Source organism: Achroia grisella, unplaced genomic scaffold, assembly GCF_030625045.1.
Source record: "Achroia grisella isolate CSIRO2021 unplaced genomic scaffold, CSIRO_AGI_Agris_v1 utg402, whole genome shotgun sequence".
Lineage (NCBI taxonomy): Eukaryota > Metazoa > Arthropoda > Insecta > Lepidoptera > Pyralidae > Achroia > Achroia grisella.
This window is the reverse complement of record NW_026712841.1, coordinates 4401751-4423061: the sequence shown is the minus strand read 5'-3', so window position 1 is coordinate 4423061 and position 21311 is coordinate 4401751. Positions and strand designations below refer to the sequence as shown.

Below are 21311 nucleotides of genomic sequence, written 5' to 3'. Positions count from 1 at the left end.
TGGCTAAGATGCCGTCTTCGTTTTCTTGAACATCACAATTTTTTATACCCACGGTGATATGAAGCACCACAGTAAAAAACTTACACTAGAATAGCCAAGTTTCATTTGGCAATTTTTAATCTAAACACTTATAGTATTCATAATAAAATACAAATATTTTGTATTTTAACTCACAGTCAGATCAAAAGTGACATAACTGTCTTTGTAATTAAGACTTGAGAATGTCTACATGAATAAAATCTAAGAAATATGGAATGCTTGTTTGGCAATCAACACAAAATATTGAGTACATCTGTAATAAAACATAAATGGTAAATAAAGTAGGATTACTGGTAACATACTAAATGTTTTGGTCTCAGATCTTTATATTTAAACTCAGTACTTATAAATGCCTATAATAATTAACCAGTCTTCCTACACAAACATTCTTATTTTATACAATATCACGGAACATAAATTGAAATTAATTAACAAAAGGAATACACAGCAGTTATCACACATTTTCACTTAGTCGTATGCTGGGACCAATTTTGAAATGTTATTCTTGAATTTCTTTAAGTACCTAAATAAGAGATTATGGGAACGGCATTCCGAAATCGGTCCGATTGACTTCATAAAGTCCGAAAACAATAATTCGTCCCTTATAGTAGAACTATAAGGACCAGCGCAACTAAAAATACATTTAAATGAGGTACAATCTGGTATACTAAGCATAAAGTAAAGTCAAATGGACGACCTATAGCTAATCAACAATGTCAGTACTACTCAATATTTATCAAAGGCAACTAATAATTACGTTACCTAATTGAGTGTAGCTGTAATTTTATAACAAAAGAAATATAATTTAAAAAAAAACAACAATTTAGAGAAAATATAAGGTCTCGCTGAGTGAGTGATGAGGCTGGTTGTGCAAACTATTTGCAGCGAGGAATGCGAGCTTGTGTGCATATTGACACACGGATGGCACACGGACCTGTGTGGAGCAATTGAAGTACAAGTGCGTCAACTTGTACGTGAGCAGCTGCATCTGTGATAATTAATTAAAATTAACATTAATTACAATGTAATAATGCTTCATGGAAGATCTAAAACAAATCTCAAATTTGGCATTGTCCGACTACCTTGTGAACAAAAATAATCAATTTATAAGATTTTATGAGCATTATAATTATTGGATTAGATATACCCAATGACTTTGTTCACAGGCTGAAAAAAATGCATAGGCTCTCATGGCATATATGAGAGGAAATTCTAATTTAACTATATATAGTATTTCTACATTTATGGCCTAACTTTCACCGAATGGAAAAAATCATACAGTATATTAGAAATTTAATTGATAGTATACTTTGTGCGAAATAAACCAAACTATGACAAAACGAACAAAACCCCTGAAGCCATTGTATATTACTCAGTAGTTTTATTATTATGATCACACAATACAAAAATAAAATAATAAATAATAATTATTATTATAAGGACAATCCACACAGTGCCATATACTCCCAAGCTAAGCAAAGCTTGTGTTGTGGGTAGTTCACAACTGATATAAGTACTAAAACATTTATTGTAAATACATACATAATGTATATTGTAAATATTCAGACAGACACAGACAATAATACTCATTAATACAAATTGCACTGTGCAAGGAATTGAACCTGCAACCATTGCATTTAAGAGGGTGTGCTAAATAGCTAGACCACTGTGGCCGACATTGAAGGTGTTATGTTAATAAATTACTTACACGATCAGGGGAAAGACCTGTTGTGTCCTCAATCACATTGTATGATGTTGGTGCTATAGTGCCTTCACGTACATTTTGTGACACGAGATAAAAATCATATCTGAAATAGGAATGAGAAATTATCTATGCTATGCTTTTCCGGTAGTATCCAACACCACTAGAGGGTGTCATTGTAGAAAACATGTTAAAATAGTGAATGTATTTAGACACATGTTATTTCGACACATAATTTGTATGTTTAATTTTCTCATTCCCTGTTTAGTTGTTTAAAAAGATTATGTAAAAATGTCTCATTCATTAATTTTTATTTTAAGAGCTGCACTCTTGTCGATGGAGCTCTTGTCAATTTCCAAGATCTTCCATCAATCTCTTTAGTTGTTGATAACAACACGACTCCAACTTTCCCTAAACTAAATAGTATATAATTGGTACTCGTTATATCATATAACGAGTACCAATTATATACTATATATTAGGATAATACCATAATACCATTTATTAGGATTAAGCTGGAAGCTTACCTTTCTGGCAATGTAACGACATCATCAATGACTGTGCCGGGGCGCGGATTTTCGCCGCCTCGGCCGCGGTCTACAAATATCCTTGTATTAATGCGTTTCGACACAATAATGAATGCCAGTTTATATTCGGCGCCGGCATAAATCTCATTCAACTTTTTCTTGATTTCAGCTACCTGTTACGATAAAGATTTCATTATGAAGTTAAATAAAACATTAATATCGGCTAAATCAAATGAAGAATCCTTATTTTTTAATTTAGACTTTAGATAGCTACAATGTTTGATGAAAAATAAAAATATAATGATCACACTTAAAAAAACATTAATCTGAATAGACTTTAAAAATGCAATAATAATGAAAAAATCATACATATTCAACATTCATTTGGGGATGCAAAACGGTTGAAATTAACATGTAATAAAATATTAAAACTTATTAAAAAGGTTTACCTCATGGCTGAGGACATATGGTATTTGACCATCGCCAACACCATCACGGTATACAAATATGGGGTTTGGCAGGACACCTGTATTTTTGAAATTAAATATTACACACCGGTATATTTTACATTTTATTGAGCGCCATCAAAACTGAATGGAGCTTGGTATTATTGTATTATTGCAGATGAAATCGACAAAAACATAAGTATACAATGCTGGATAGAAGCTGTGACTATTCAAAAGTGATTACAATATTATTAAAATTGGAAACTTACCATTTCTCTCTCGGTATTTTCGTATTGCTGAGGCGATATTGAATCCCATATGGGCACTAAGTTCTTCACCGGAGGTGTGTGCATTCACCATTGAATAATACTGCGACATTGGTTGGTTCAGTGTTGCTACAAAGGCTCCGAAACTCTTCTCCTTGCTACGAGTGTCATGGCATACATCATAGCCGATCACCATTAATGTTTTCAATGGAATTGATACTGTCCATGGTGCCCCGCCAAGCTGCACATAAATATACAAATGGAAAAATTTTGTATATTATGTTGCAACAAAGTAAATTCATCAAAGTTCATAATTATAACTTCGATTTGCCACGCGAATTCTCAACTGTTAATAAAAAAAATTCTCAAGTGTTAATAGAAAAAATAGTATCTCAAGATTTAGTATGATCGTAAAATAGTAAGATCATATAAGTACACTCAATAGAATGGTAGACGAATTTGAAATAATAATACTAACTATATTTTAATTTCGCACATAAAAAATGGAGCAAATATCAGTAAAAGACTATGTACTGTCATTACTGCTTTAAACTGCAACTACTGGCTCTTGAAATAAAAAGCCATTACTTACTTTGCAATTAATTTGAATGGCAATTTTCGTAGCTATAGACATGGCAGACTTGCTGGTCATGTTGCGTGCGCACACAACCTGTGTAGGCACGGCGCGGTCTACTGTGCACTTCTTCTTGATGGCTTCATATCTAAATAGGCAGAAATTAAGAAATATTACATAATTTAACTTCGTTTCCACTAAGTATTAAGTATTTTTTTTTTATAATAACCTGTCAGCAAAATTACGTCCAAGAACACATAAGATAAGTGCTGGATTTTTTCTTGCAATTACATTCTCCAACATATTGGCGTAATCCATGTGCCCGTCACGTGCGATGCCAACTGAAATAAAAATAAGATTTTGATGAATTCTGCCACTAAATGACTTCTTCTTTCCTTTCAATGAATTTTTAGATATTCCTTTGTTCGGGATGATGGGCACAAAGGACAGGAAGATAGGTTAGCCCTAGCCTGGGATGGCGTTCCGCAGTCAGAATCCCCTTGAAGAGATGCAAAATTTTACCAAGTTGTTGCATATATTTGTATGTAATTACTACAAGCCAAATAAAATTATTAGGCCCATTGTCTGTGATGTATATGGAAGTTGAAAAGGACCCACTTCGAAATTGCTTCAACTGTATGACTTTCTTTTTTAACTAATTTGAATGGCAAACATTTGAATGGCTATCTAGGTACCTGATGGGAAGTGGTAACCGTCTCAAATACACATAAATAGCAATAAGACATGGCGTTATAGTGCTCATACATTGTCATTCCGGAAGACTAAGAAGACATGCCTTAATCCGAAATACAGTTTGAAAAGCATACTGATTAACGATTGAAACATGCGAGACTGGGGTACCATCACTAACATACACTATTCAGCGACGCCGAATTTAACTCATGTCCAAATAACTTAGTTTCATTTTTTTTTATTTTTGAAATTATGTTAAATAAATATAGTTAGTTTGTATATTTTATAATTACCATATTCTGGTTGGGGCAAGCGGAATCCTACGCCGCCGCCGGTTTTCATGATGAGCTCTGCAAAGGATTCGGCTTCACGTCGTAGTCTATCCGGCGAAAGCACGACCCAATATGGTACTTGTGCAAGTGACAGCAGATGTTTCGATCTGTATTATACAGCTAATTTAAGAAGTGACACTAAAAATAAACTTAAAAATCAATCTACTTCTATACTTTCATGATGGAGCCGAGAACATTTATGTAATTAATATCTTTCTTAAAATATTAAATAATTAAAATGTATGTATTATATATTATAACCTGAAAAGCATTTTTCGGCAGTCTCTATAGGGCCTATTATTTTCAGTATGTGTATTACTAACCGCATATCGCGCGTCCAGCCATCAGTGGTATCTCCAGCAGGGTATTTAGCTTCCCGTCCTTGAATAATATTTTCGGCGGGCAGCTGACGTCCCTTGATTCTGATAAGATTCTCAGACAATTTCAACGACCATGTTCCTAATTCCTATAAAAAAAAAACTTGACTTTAATAATGGAAAAAATAAATTAATAATTATAGTGGTTTTTGTGTATCGTTTAATTTGTGTAATCTCTATGATATCAGTTTAAATTTCCCCTACTTTTAAGTTTGGCAAATTGACCTCATGAAAAATATTTTGTACATTTCTTAAAACTTATATACATAGATTTTATCGTGAATTAAATGCAACAGTCATGATTGATATCAATACTCAAAATTTATTATATTCCATAAAGTTTACAGTCACAGATGCTTATAATATAATATGATATTTATATCATGAAAATTGGTATTGAATAGGTTAGCAATGTGAAAATTTTACTTAAATACATTATTAAATTAGGCATATGTTGTGTATGTTTTATATTATTATTTATAATATTTATCTTGCACACACTTTCTGAATTGAATTTTGATATATAAAAATAACAAACTAAAACAAATCAAAGAACAGCTACGATTTTCATTCTTTTTTTATTCCTTTATAAAAAATAGTTTGTTCCATGATAATATTAGTTGAAAATAGAAAACACTGTACAATTGCAGCATAGTTGCAATTAAAATTGCAATATTTCTTCATCTAAGTTTTAACTTTAATATTTTTTTTGATATAGACTGTGACGTCATACAAAACTAACCAAATTTAAAAAAATAATATTATTTTATATTATATATAGTAATGTAAACTATTGAATCATTATCATTACATAGTATAAAACAAGGTCGCTCTCGCTGTCTGTCCCTATGTATGCTTAAATCCTTAAAACTACGCAACGGATTTTGAAGGGTTTTTTTTTAAAAGATAGAGTGATTCAAGATATAGATTTATATATTACATGTACACCCGTGCGAAGCCGGGACGAGTAGCTAGTTAAAAATAAAAAAAAATACATGAATATTCCCTATTAAATAAAATAATCTTAATGTTAACAAAGTTCTCTATAAATACACAAAATTTCAGTTCAACCTACCTCAACAACCTCCTTCTTTTGTGTGAGACGACGATTGAAATTGAGCAACTTTTGTATACGGATTGCTGGCCCGATCTTGGTGTGGTTACTTAGGGCACTCATCAATTGGAAATTGGCTCTCATAGCATCAGAGAGTCCAGTTTGGCGGCATAGTTCTGGTACTAAGTACACCAATTCCGGCATGCCGGCGCGTATTTCACGGGGCTTTGAGCGAGATATCAGCATTGGCTGGCCCGGATCTTGGATCCTTATATTGTATTTCTGAAGAGTACAAAGATACATAAAAAAACGACCTACACATATAATAAAACTATAACAATATTTTTAGAATACATTTGTATTGCTAGAGGTATACCAGGTAATTGCAATAGCAACCACATCCATTCCTCTTATCCTGTAATGTCACAACCCTATTCCACTATTCTACCGAAATACATCTGGCAAACAAGCTGCTTGACCGCTAAAATAGTCAGGACAGATGGACGACAGCAAGTGAATGTACATAATCTATCTTGTTAAATTGAAGTAATAATTAAAGTTCTATTTTATCACAAGAAAATAATCTTTAGTGCATCATGGTATTTTTGTTTACTACCAATTACGCCCAAGAGGACGTGAGTTCAAATTTGGTTGACGCAAAAAAAAAGTCAATTTAATGTCTAACTGATTCTCCGTGAATAAAACACTAATTTCAAATCTGAAATGAATCAGTGAGACAGCGATTGGTTGCTCCCTGCCATGTGGGATTTAAAATATAGTTAGAAAAATGTGGACATGTCAAGTATGTTGACAGCGCCTCCAACTATCCCATCCGGCATAACAGTTGTGATCGTATAAAAATATCTCTTTTCGTGCGAACGAAGTGGCGTGTTCCACTAGTATTATAATAACATGATAGACGATTATTATCAGCTAATGAAACTTAAAGCTAATATAAAAATAAAGACAAATGTTATAGAAAATAACAGACCTTATAGTAATAATCAATGTAAGAAACGGTTTGATCTTTCATTTTGAAAGTAGAGCGAGGACTTGCTTCCCATGTCACATCATCAACCCTATATGTCCGTTTGTTGTAGTCAGTCATGACTATCTTTCCTGTAAAAAAACGCGTACAAATAAGTAATTTAATAATGACATCTTAAAATTTACAGGAATATAATTAATTCATTACTAACCAACTATGTCTTCTAAGAAATTTTTCTTGAAGTAATTCCCTTTGGTGGCCGCATACTCATTTAACATTTGAAGGACAGTGTCCATGCGCAATACCTGTAAAGATATATTAATTAATATATTTCTTAGCGCGATGAATAATAAAAACATATTGTGTATGTAAACAAACATTCATTATGTATGGGAAAATTATAATATTTTGCATAAATTTCTGAGGATCAAGAGTATTTCAGCTCAACACAATAAACAACATGTAAATCAATCATCATCAATACAACTACTGGAAATTCAATTAACTGAAAGATAGTATATGGAGTATCTAATTACAGGCCAATTTTTGTGAGGATGGTTTTAGTGGAAGTCACACCAAACTAAAACTTTTAGCCTGTCTAGTTAGTTACGAAAAACTACTACTAATAATATGTATAGAAACAAATATAATAAATTGATTGCCTTCGTGGTATAAAAAAAGCACTTTAGAATAGTTTTTTAAATTTCATCGCTTATTCGGAAATTAGATTCTTGAGTACAAGAATATACAATTGTTGATCTTAGGCCTTATAAACAAATCTATCTTCTTGTTTTTAAATTTTTGTTTAAATAGAAAATAACACCAATTTTACATTAAATAACTTGAGTATCAAAATTATTATAATAATTTTAACAAAATACATATATGCGCATTTTAATATCAATTGTACCTTGTGGGTAATTTCAGTCACCATGAGCAAACGGTCTTCGTACTGATTAATTGTGGTTTTATATCCTGGCCAAATTTGTAGTTTGTGCTCTGGGATATCAATCTGGAAAAATAATCTATTTTAAATAACAGAACTTGATGTGTAGACTTCAGATGATATGATTATGGAAAATTACAAACATCATACCTTTGCTATTGGATCAAAAAAGTCTCTACCGACAAGCTGCAGCTGTAGCAAATTGTAACATTTGCGAATGATAATATTAAAAATTTGAATGTAATGGTAATCTCCTGGACTCACTGCACAAGTTAGCTGGAACAATCATTCTAAATAACATATAACATAAATAACATAATACATAATAATTATAAACAAAAAACATTTCAATTATAGCAATGAATTTTACGGCATAAAAGGATAAATTAGCCTGAAAAACCAAGGTAGTCAGGCGGCTTGGTATATGTATGTTAATAATAATAGTATAATTTAACATGTATCATTGTTGAAAGAATGCATGACTGCTTGTCTCACCTATTTTAGTCGCCAAATAGCTTACTTTAGCAGGCATGTATAAAGGCATTATAATATTCAAGGATTAGATATAGTAGAGGAATTATAGGAATAGCCATGCTTGAGGGGACCATGGGTATCACATAATGACCTTATGTCCATGATGCTGTTTGTATATGTAGATAACTGTTGTGACTTACAATCCAGTGCATACATTCAGCCATTAAATTTATGTAGTAGGTCAAGCTTCATGATTTATTTAAGGATAATGAAAATTATAAATAAATATACGTAAAAATACCTTTATGAGTATTCGCATACGTTCACCGTCGGTTTTTCTATCAGAGTACAATTCCAGAGGGTCTGGATGCAGCTTTTTAACCGTGTATAGGACCATGCCATCAAATAGATATCTGATGAGAAATAATTAACTTAGGATTATACTATTTATGTTATTTTTTTAACTCCATTTCTTCTCATTGAGGCATCATCAAGCCATGAATTTTTTGTATATAATTTGGGTGCCTAGTGTTTATTGTTCGGCGGCCTGACTAACTAGAAGTCTCATGTGATTTTTCGTATAGAAACGAGAATATATCGGTGTACGGTCAAAATTTGATCACTGATATGAAAGGTAGTAACGGTTCTACTAGTAGTAATCTGGTTTCGGAACATTCTATTTGTGGTCTACTACATAAATAGGTTTCTTTTGTAAATACATACATTGAAAACACCCAGACCGACACAAAGAATCATACCCATTAATACAAATGTTTGTACCGTGCGACTCCGCGACCGTCCAAAGTAAACGGCGTGCTAAACCGTTAGACCACCGGGCCGTCGATTTGCTTTATATTTGTTTGTGCAAAATTCAAAATTATTATTGGCACTCACCCTCCAAGAGTTTTCTGATGTACCCTTAGCAGACCTTTACGAACTACTGTGCTGTCTTCTTCGGGCGATACATCGACATGATACTGGTATAGGCTCCATTGTGGGGTAGTTTGTACCGTAAAGTAGTTTGCAAGTAGATCCAGGGGTGTTCCTGTGCTGCCTGTTATAGAATGGAGGGATTGGCTACTTAATAGTGTTTTATTTGTTGGTATAACATTGCGAGTTTCTTTCTGAGATTTCGTTAATGTGAAAAGTTCATAAGTTATATGAATAATTCTGAAGAGAATCACATATTATTAGATTGGCGTATTTTCAGACAGTGGGACGTAGCAACCTATGCGCCAATAGAGCGGGACCCGTCCGACGTTATGTCATTACATATTACATAGCATTGTTACAAACTTACATCGGAGATAAAATGTATGCTGTAAAAATTTAGAATGCGCTTAAGGGTAACCGTAATAAATTGTTAATTTATTTAAGTCTCGGAGAGCCACTTCTTTTCTTCTTTTCTCTTGTTGCGAACAGAGTTAAGAGTCTCGAAGGACTGATAGTCCCTTTGGATTATACTACGTAAAATAGATCGAAGGGCGATACTTGGTCACTATTTCTTCTGTAACTCTGAAAATATTTCGAATTTGGTTTAGGGACACAATATTGGATAGTTTAGGAAGACATTTAAGCAACAAAAAACAACATTTTGAAGCCTCTAAGCAGGCTCCCCCCATCATCTTAATACTTGTGCTACAACTTTTAGAACAAACTAAAATCTTAGTAATATATACATATAGTAATAACAGATCAGATATGATAGTGACGTCTTTAAAAAGATCGATCTCACAAAATAGACACAGTACAGAAGCAAATCTAATGGACAATGTTAACACTATTTACATGATAACATAAATGAGATACACATAATTACTGATAAACATAAAAGCAAGTTCATTATTCATTCTCTCACTTCCAGCCTCATCTCATCTTAATTAGGGTCTGCTCACCTAATCATCGGTTTTCAGAGGCTTGCTTTATTAACCATTTTTCCATTTTTATCTTAAAATTGCAGAATTAATAGCATAAAGTATGCTAGTCAATAAAAGTTATAAGATAAAAATTCATAGGCCAATTACGAAACCGTTAATAAAAAGCCCTGGATTTAAACCAGATACATGAAAGATAAACAAACTATATACATATATATGTATTTTTAACTACACAAAATACATTTCAAGACTGGACTCAAACCAGTTCCACAGAAGGAATATTTGATATTCGTTGAAAAAGTATCGAACTGTTATTTAATCTAATGTAATAGAACATAAAAATAATAGCTCTTTAAATTAAATAAAATAAAATTTAATTTAAATTAAATTAAATAAAATGTTGACCACTAGATTCCTAGTGTGTTAGTTAGTGGTATATTTATTTTGTTGTCATGGTTCATACCTTTCTTTGACTGGACCGTGGTGGGACGTGTGCGCAGTATCGTCATCTGTTCAGGCAGCACCCTGCCGCCGCCACGTCGAGAGCCGCGTCCCACTACGGAACTAGATGCGTCACCACCCCCAGGTACTTGAGATGGCTGGCCTGATACAAACAAAATTATAGTATCAATGGTAACCTAAATATTATTAGACACCATTTTAGCAGACCGTGTAACTCGACCCAAACTAAGTAAGCTTGTGTTATGGGACAACTAATATAAAAACATATAAAATTTGCATACAAAACATCCAGATACTACAGTCATAATCATGAATACAAATATTTGTACCGTGCAAGGAATCGAACCCGCGACCATCGGAAGTAAGGCTGTATGCAAACCGCTGTACCACCATGGCTGTCATAAGTTTAAAATGGCACTGTAGTAACATACAGTTTATGTGAAATTATTTTATACTACTGTGCCTACACTTGAAATATTTCTGTAAACACTCGGCACCCTCCAATTAAATTACCTCTCCAGAAAACAGATAAGGTAAAGGGCCATATTATGGAACATTGTACTAGTTTATGAAACAAGTGATAAAAATCCGAATTACAAATAATTTCTAACGTATTCAGTATTTATAATATTATCTTTATGTTCTTTAATAACCTATTTATTGATTAAATTAATTTATTTTTGTAAACACCTTAAAATGTATACAAAAAAAAAATAGATGAAATGCCCGTGTCAGGTTGCATGAAAAAAGACTCTTTTAGAGTTAGAGAATGACACGTGTCATCACAATTGTTTTAACAATTTGAAATATTTGTCAATGATACAAAAATACTTGAAACATGTCAATCAAAAGTTTGACTTATTATCTATTGATTGATAATGAATTTAAAGTACTTTAATAAGGTATTTATTTTTTATTTAGGTGTTTCATAATTGCCGCAAAAATTTCTAAACAGACCGTATTTATGGAACAGTATATTCAGTGTTCCACATCCCCCTCACATTCGATTTTCTTAGTTGTCCGTAATTATGAAACAGCAAAAAGTGGACAATATTTAGTTAATTTCGTGTTAATCATTGTTAATTAATTACAACAAAGCAATTTACGTTAGAACAGTTTATATTTCTAAAAATTTGCATTTAGATATGTACATAGATTGTAAAATTCTATGAAAATGAAAATAACCTCAAAAATGAATAAGCTGGATGATAAATATTGTTTTATATTAATTAAAACATATACTTAAGTGGAAAACCTGCCTGAAAAAATTAATAACACTTTATTTAATTCAAAATTTTTACGAAGCACCTACATATCACATTTTTATAGATGTTTTTAAATTAATAATTTTTGTAGGTAGATACATTTTTTTATAGAATTTGATATCTTTATTCTATAGATTTATTTTATATTGTTATTTTTTTTTTGATTGTTTGGTATAATTTTTATAATTTGATATTGGTTGGTTTTCTTGAAATAAATAAACTAACTGTCAAAGAAGTGACGTTGGTAAATTTGAATTTTTAGAGAAAGAACAGAACAGTAAGAAAATAATTTTATTAATAATCAAATCGAATGATAAAACTAATGATTACATGACACTTAACAATGATTGTCATTCTTCTAATAAATATTCTCCTCTGATAAATACCAGTACCCAGTCTCAACAAAGCAGCCATTCCTGAGGTAATTACTGTATGAAATTATAGTATAAAATGAACCTTAAATATGGTTACTGAAGCTCATTCTGGTATTTATGAAAGTAGTAATTTAAATTGACTAAATTTAACTAATATTTTGAAGCGTAATGTTGGTGATGAATTAATATTTGAGTTGAATTTGAAGTCAAGAAAAAATAGATTAAAGTTGAGTCATCAGGTAAACTCAAACTACCTTCTGCTGGCACATCTGATCAATGGATGCAATATGACTCAAAAAAAGAAACTGATCGTAAAACTAAAGAAGAAAAGCTACATAAAAGAAAACAATTACTAAATGAGAAAAAAGTGATAGCTGATGAACGGAAAAAGCTACTAGAGAACGCATTACTACAAAGGATCAAAGAAGAAATGAAATAGTTGAATTTTTGGTTAAATTTAATGTATATTTGGTTTTTATATCTTGTTTATTAATGCTAAGATTTGAAACTGTTTTTGTCATACTTACTTTGTAAGTGAATATTTATTTATTGCTTGTTTATTCGTATAATACTTAAATCTAACTGTATTAATAATTAGTAATAAAACTTTTGATACTATGAATAAATAAATTAGTAACTGAAAAATGTTTTTAATGCGAGTACTTCAGTTCATTTTGAGTTCCATAATTTGGGACATTCCCGATGGAACACCCGTACGTGTTGCTTTAGACTGTTTCATAAATACGGCCGTATGTACTTGTCTGTTACTTTATTCAATTTATTAGCATTTTCAACTAAAACTCACTTGATAATAATTATTATCACTTCAGTAGATATCAGGCAAACTATTAACTTAGAAAAATTCAATGTTTCAACTCTATTTTTTTTTAAACAATGTAAAATATTCAACTCCTACTCAAAAGGTGTTTCATAATATGGCCCTTTACCTTATTTATGTTTAGTGTAAACTATGTTCCAACTGTGCGTCGAATGTACGTGTTCCTAATAAGCCGCTACATGTCTTACTATAAAAAAAAACTTATTAATGTACAATAAATAGTACAATTATTACACGTATATTCACACTACCTACTTACTACACAGATAGATGGATACATCGTTTATTTGTTTGTTACTAATCACATACAACATGTTCATAAGAATAGACAATACATAATACGACATAAGATTTATAAAATTGTGTCATTATGTGTGATCTGTAGCAATACAAAAAGGTCGAAGCTCAACATACATGTTATTAGTTAGTTTTGCACACAAATAAAGAATACACAAAAGGATTGCGAAACATATTCACAGATGCACTTCTAGAATTGAAGAGATAAATTTACCTTCTCCATTGGATTATAACGAAATATCCAAGGCAAAGCATAACTATGGCAAGTTAGATACTTTATGGGAATTAAAAAAAAAATTAAATCCCATAAAATATTTCATTTATTTAACATTTTTTTATCCTCATTGTAAGCAACTACTTTAGTGGGATATGGATAAAGGAATTCGTCTTCAAAACAATCCACGGAATAAATCATGGCTACTAGACCGGTTGGGCCTGTTACTAGAAAAAATACTAGCAGAAAATATTTTAGGAAATTTATGAACAAAGTCATTCATTACTGAATGGACAATCATCAGGATTGCCAAAATTAAAAAATACAGCGATATACTGTCTCGCCTTGAAGTATGGATAACATAAAAATCAGAGTAAAAAAAACTTCTAGCTTAGAAGAGAATGTTAACAAAAACAAAATCACCATAAGTGGTCGACTTAAGCACATTAACTATTTATGCCTACTTATAAAAAAAGGAATTTATATTCCTTTTTCAACACATTTAATTGTATACTAATTTATGTGTAAACAAGTTACTTATTACTTTATTATAAGGGTTGTATAGTGAATAAAATACTGTTATTAAGAATAACTCTATTATGCACATGTAGTAAAATTTTTCATTTAACTGTGTTGTTTTATATGAAAATTAATTTGTTAGTATAATTTTTTATATGTATTTTTATTTCAAAGGAGTGAAGTGATTTGCCTATTATAGGTAGAGAGGTCCAAATAACTGAAGTAAAAAAAACCCATATGATTTATTTTTGCAATTAATGAAAGTACAGTTAAGTTATTTGCAAAATGGCGCCTCCCCATAAAATCGATATTTTCGTCAAAATTAACACTAATTGAATAAAAATAAGTTATTGTCAAAGACGTTATTACTACTTTACAAGATACTTTAATGGCTTTGTCCATTACCTGAGGAAAATATCTCAAATTTTCCTCACCGCCTGTAAAAACACCGTTTCGAGAAAAAATCGTTAAAAGTTTCAAGAGACATTTACACTCAGTATTTTTTTTTCTACTTACAGAGTAATCTTTTCGAGGACTACAAGATAAATCCTCTGCAATATTATTTGCTTCGATATTGTTAATTAGTGTTATTTAAAAGACATTCTTGCCTCGCACGTGTTCCCACGTACATTTTCCGTTTTTGTTTTAAAACTTACCTAACATTTAAGCGGCTCATGACGTCTTTATTTAAATGCGCTCTTTTCTCTTAAACTATTACTTGTATTAACTTTAAATTTTCAGAGAATACACCAAGCGTATGTACATTCGGAACATGCAATATATATATATATAAATCGAACTTTTGAATGTTCTAACTAGGCATAATCACTTAAATCTAGAAAACAGTTCATAGAATATGACACATCAGTTCAATAGCAGTAAGTATGTATGCCATCTGATGTTTTCATGAATAAAGCGAGTAATGTTTTATGTAAATTTCGCAAATATATATAGCATTCATGTCTGCATCATATAAATTATTTGTTACTTAGGTCAAACAAAGAGCCACACATATGACGTAGTAGTAGATAACATTTGAGAATGAGTAGCAAGTGTTTAAAATGAAGAAAAGAGCACTAGATTATAAAACAGTATTTAAATATTTTTTTATCAACAAATGAATTATGTAAGATAAATAGACAATTGAAATATTTATTTATTTCACCAGAAATTAGACAAAATATATGACAGCAGCGATATATGGAGCCTACACTAGATCAGAGATCTGTATCTTAGGACTTCAGACAACCATCTCAGACACATTTTGAAATAAACTTCACAACAAAAGAAATAACAACTCTTTATTATTTCTAAATTTCATATCAATAACTGAATAGTTGCATTCTAAAAGGTTCTTGTAGTTAATATAACAGATGTTTGTTGGAATGTAAATATGTGAAGTGAGTGTATAAAAATAAATGAACAGTTTTTTTTCAACCTTTTACTTTTTAATCTCCATTTTGGATTAACACACAGCGATTGACCACCCTTACATAATTATTATGATAAAAAGTGAAAGAATTATTATGTATATATTTTTAATGTACATGTTAAAAATAAAGAAAACCTCATATGCATATTCACCAGCTATGGCGACACTAATGACCAAGGGTCTGCAGTCGCACAGCTCAAATAATACCTGTTTAATGATAGTTTATTACAGTTAAAATTTTAAGTTTACAATACATGTAGGCACTATACTGTGCAGTAAATGTATATATTTTTTACCTTCCCATTTAATTCCCTAATGAGTTACCAAACATTTGTTGTATTATAAAGGTTGAAATATAGCAACCTATATATTACAATAATTTAAATTATCCTAATAATGAATTTATCTACAGCAATAAAGTCTATTATTATCATGTTTGCATGAACACCAGGAGGGCAATGTCATCTTGGTTGACTAGGCACAGCGGGGAAATTGTACCCTGCTCCAACTTAACTTACCAATGCAACATCGCATGAGCTTGTGTCTACCATTCCCCTCTGATTGTAACACATTAAGATTTAAATAATGAGGAGTATGATCCCAACAATTATGACAATATTAGTTATTTTACTTTTGTCTTTTTTCACTTTTATTAGCACTTCTGTACAGATAACCCACATACCACTTCCTGTGTTACACTGTTTTAGGTTGACTGGTAGATATCTCTTTTAGAGATAAGGCCTCCTTCCCTAATGAAAATTTCTAATCTTGTTTCTTCTTCTTCTAAATCTTCTTTTAAAGAGCATTAAAGAACATTTAATAATGCAATGATTTATTTCAAAATACTACAATTCACATTATCAGGATAATTGACATTAATACTCTTTTGTATGGAAGAACAGTTATGTATATACACTTACCAATGTCGATTTTTTGCATACGCTGCTGTATGTCCACATCGCCTGGGTGGTCATGTGTAGTAGGCGTAGTGCGGTGTGAAGCTCGGCCAGCTTGTATTGTTGGGGTTGGCACACCAGCTCTAACAGGTGGCGCGACAGTCGGCGCCCCCCAGGCTACTGGGGGCTGGGGACGCGGGCCTGTCTGCTGTGGAGCGCCTGGTTGTTCTCCAGGGCGACGAGGAGCAGGACCGGTTGAGTCACCTCCGCGTCCTGCTCGACCGCGAGCTCTACCCCTCCCGCGCTCGGACATTTTTCAGATGCTATATTAACAATGGTGATATTAATATTGTTGTCTGAAGATATTAAGAAAAATCGCAATATACTAATATTCATTTTTAATGATTCCATTTAATACCTACATTAGTAAAGCGGTATATTGTATATGGATTTATTCAATTCAATGAAATAAAAAAAGTTGAAAAATGAACGTATCCTATAAATCTATAATATAAGAAATGAAAAAACCTATATTCACATTTTTGCAACAAAAAGCGATAATCAATTTTTCAATATGCATGGAGGTATTATGCATTACGTACTGAGGGATCATTTTTTGTTAGAAATGGTTACATACCTGAAAGTTTAGATTGTAAAATATATATATAATATATTTTATACAAATATATTATAAGACAAAAAGAGAAAACTGCGTTTAAAAAGGCATATATAGTAGGTCTGTAATTTTAGTACTCAGCAAAATTTGAAATCGGTACCTAAATGCTAATGGCGGACAGCATTATATGCAGACTGTTGCAAAAAATTAATCAGATTTGTTAGAATAGTATGAATAAAAGATAATATTTGGATATAAAAAACGAACTTTTAGGAATGAAATAAACATATTTTTAATTCTAATATAGTTGCATCAGACAATGTTTATATAGAAAGTCGTGGTATTTTTTGTAAATATATTTAATTTGAATGAATAGTATACCAATGAATGGATATAATTGTGAAACAAAATATTTATAATAATCAATTATAATGAAATAAAAGTTACTTACTTTTACCAATAAAAATGTGCTTTCTTTGCAAATGCGTGCAGTTCTCACAAAAAGCGTCAATAACTTAAAGAGCAAAGACTGTAGTATTCATTTTTTAAAATAAAATATAGTCTGCAATAGACAAGACAGGAAATAAACCACAAACAAGATAAATGATAAACCATTTGTCTATAGGTTGGTTGTTTTTTTTCTTATTAATGTTTTACGGCTATGGATACAAGTTCTTATTAGCCCAACTTAACAATAACTCTAACTTAAGTTTTACAATACATACCGCACCTTAAATATTACATACCGCATCATTGCTTAAATGTCATACAAATAAAATAACAAAATTAGCGTTTCGAATTAATTGTCTATCCAATTTTAAATTTACACTTATCTTAGAACTAAACATATTATTAAATCGTCATCGTATCTAAACTTACGATAATTTATCGTAAATTTATAAACCTAGAATATTAGGTATAATAATAGAGACTTTAATCTTTTCATAATGCAGAAATACATCCACACAGAGTTTATATCTGTCCTGTTGTGTTGCAATAGGTTTATCTTCCTACCAAGATTTGTTTCGCCATTTAGTCGTTAAATAATAACATATACCGGCATAAACTTATTCGCAATTATAAAAGTAGAACTTACTAGCGACTTCGGTTTTTTTTTTTGGAGATATTCTGCACATGGACCAAGTGAAGACAATAATAACATGGACAAGCTAATGGATGACTAAACGAGATAACAATTCTACATACATCTTCTATAAGGGGTTTTTAAATCAATAAATGTTTTATTTACAAGTCTGTACTAACGGTATCCGTTGGCGGGGCATCAGTGGTGGATAAGAAGAGAATGAAGCCAGGTCAGATAGCACGCTCATTTCCTCGCAGGTTCGTTTCCTCGCATGGTGCACTCATTTTTTGTATATTAGTTTTCTTTGCATGTTAAGTATGTAATGTAATCACATACTATATATATTCTCGTGTAACAATGTTAGTTACCATACTCCTCCCAAACGGCTTGATCGATTTTTATAAAATTTTATATGCATATTCAGTAGGTCTGAGAATCGGCTACTATCTACTTTTCATACCCATAAGTTATACTAACATTATTTTTTGGCATAATATTTTATTTATAGTTTTTTATTGTCATTAAAAAATACATACAACCCAAAATTTTCACCCTTCTAACACCAACCCCAATTTTTTTATAGCGTTATTAATTTATATGGCAATACAACGTTTGCAGGAGGCAGCCATAGGTGTCGCCAGACTCTTGCAGCACCTATGACATCTTGGCTTATGGGGTAAAAACCATAATAGTTCTCACACAACTATCCAGAACCAAGCTTTCGACTACGAACCACTGATTGCTGCTCCGTGTGGTAGAACTCAAACATATCATTCATACAACAGAAAATACCAAATACAAATGAAACCGCATATACACAGATGGCTCCAAAACACAGAATGGTTCAGGAGCTGAAGCATAGTCCCTAGACCTAAACATAAACTTACACATTCGGCAAACACAGTACGATATTTCAGTGTGAATGAGGGCCTTAACTAAGGCGGCAACAGCCGTTCACAAGCTGAGTGTTAACAATTTCAACATTAGATTTGTATCTGACAGCGCAGCCGTGTTAAAAGCACTATAAAACAGAGAAACAAACAGCAAAATGATAATCGAGTGCCACGATGCCATGGATAGGATATTTGCACAATCGAGTCACTATTCAATGGATAAAAGGGCACAGTGGATCACATGATAACGATGCTGAGGTATGGCGGTAACAGGTCCTCTGCCACTTCTACCACTTCCCTTCTCGCAGATTCGAACATGGATACGCCAGAGATCCACAAAAATACAAAACCAAAGATGGACCCAAACCACTGACTGTAAACAATCGAAGGTTGCGATTCCAATACAAAACGTCTATTAAACCTAAATAGGCAAAACCTTAAAATAGGGACAATAACGGGCCATTAAACAAACATTTGTACACAATCGGTGCTACAGACAGTCCCCTTTGCCGGGGCTGCTTTGAAGCCGAAGAAACAGTCGCTCACGTAATCCTGGAGTGCGCAGCAGTGGCCACACAACAAACACAAATCCTCGGAACGGTGAGGTCGCTCCGCAAAGCCTATGAAGACACCAGGAGTCTTCTGCGCTTCTGGGAGGAGCTTGGCTGGTTACGTAAGTAGTCTTGGCTCTACACGCACAACGGCCCAAATGAGATGCTAATTGCGGAAAATAGAGTCCACATTACATTATATATCAGTTATCTATTACCTATTACCTACCCATAATACAAGTTCATCTTAGCTTGGGAAGGGAGTAGATGGCGTTATAATTACATAATCACGACGGTTTCAGAGGAGACCGAATTGACATGTTATATTGCTTATACCATTATTAGCAATTTAACATGGCTACTAGTCCTTATTACCGCAGAAATGGTATACTAACTAACCTTCATCAAGAATATGGATATGGAATGAAAAAAGAAAATCCACCCGATTGTGTTGTGTCAAAAAGTCGAAGATGTTCAGCATCTATTGATGGAATGTTATACGAATCGAGCAGAGAGGGAACTATTACTATAACTTTTGAAATCAACAAATTTGATGTGGGTACTATTCAGAGCATACTACGAGTACAGCCTCTACTTCTGAGATTGCGTGTGTTTGTGTGCGTGTCTGATAAAAGTAATTTAATTAATAAATCCCTCTCAGTTAGTAATTATGTAATATTGCTTATTATTTTTAAGAATTGTTACGATTAGTTTAATATAATGGGGTTGACATGTTTGAAAACAAAACCCAAAATAAACGGCATCATATGACGATATGATGTCGGTTGCTACTTAACAACAAGTTAAGCCTATATGATGAATTCATCAAGACATAATCATAATGCTTTCCAGGCTGTGTGGAGGTCAACACAGTATATTATTAACAAAGTTACTAAGTCCCCCTCTCGCAGTCCCGGATATAATAGAAACGCATCTATGCAAAAAATATATAGAAAAGATAAACGTAGTATCCTTGAAACACTTCCGCATAGGTTTGGTGTGGAGTGGACCTACAGTACCCACATAGTATACCTACCTATATAGTAGGATGTTACAACATCAAGCCAAGATTACCATGTCCTCGTGATATTAAAAGTCTAACGATACATATGTTTTCAATTAATTACACATTTGGTTCAGATGCTTAATCAAATCGTATAGAACCATCAAACGGTTGAACAATTTTCTCAAGTCGTAGCTAACAACATGTACGCGCACGTCAGTTTTCAAACATAATTAATCGAAATAAAAACCGGTATATCTATTTGGAAGATACCTAGTCTAACGATGCTACAGACAGATAAACAGTTACCTATGTAGGTCCTTACTTTATGATGTTGCAATAAATTTTCTTTTGAAAGTAATATCTACATTTTATTTGCCAGGACCATTTGATAAATAGATACAGAAATAATCAACAAACCGAGTGATCGGCACTGGTTTGTTTATAATAGCGTTGAAAGCGATACTCTGAAACTATTACACTGTTTACGATATCACTATCTTATTTTGTAAGGGAATTCCAAATCAATGTTCACGTAATCATATAAATGAAAAGTAGTTTTAGATATAGAA

General features: G+C 32.1%; 1 protein-coding gene across 2 annotated transcripts; it reads right to left on the bottom strand.

Annotated features, from left to right (window-relative positions):
• Nucleotides 1-461: 461 nt before the first annotated feature.
• LOC131844598 (piwi-like protein Siwi) lies at nt 462-17759 on the bottom strand. 2 transcript variants are annotated; one of them, XM_059193527.1, is made up of 19 exons: nt 17660-17759; nt 16617-16915; nt 10759-10899; nt 9313-9472; nt 8720-8831; nt 8095-8220; nt 7909-8010; nt 7210-7303; nt 7002-7129; nt 6032-6292; nt 4903-5045; nt 4541-4686; nt 3784-3895; nt 3573-3702; nt 2984-3221; nt 2718-2794; nt 2269-2441; nt 1748-1847; nt 462-1027 (listed from the first exon to the last, which is right to left on the bottom strand). In XM_059193527.1, exons 2-19 carry the CDS (start codon nt 16903-16905, stop codon nt 863-865), a joined length of 2697 nt encoding a protein of 898 aa, XP_059049510.1. In that variant the 5' UTR covers nt 16906-16915; nt 17660-17759; the 3' UTR covers nt 462-862. The 2 variants fall into 2 exon arrangements, with proteins under 2 accessions (XP_059049510.1, XP_059049511.1); XM_059193528.1 differs by lacking the exons at nt 462-1027; nt 1748-1847; nt 2718-2794 and having other exon boundaries at nt 2357-2441.
• Between the last annotated feature and the right edge of the window lie 3552 nt (nt 17760-21311).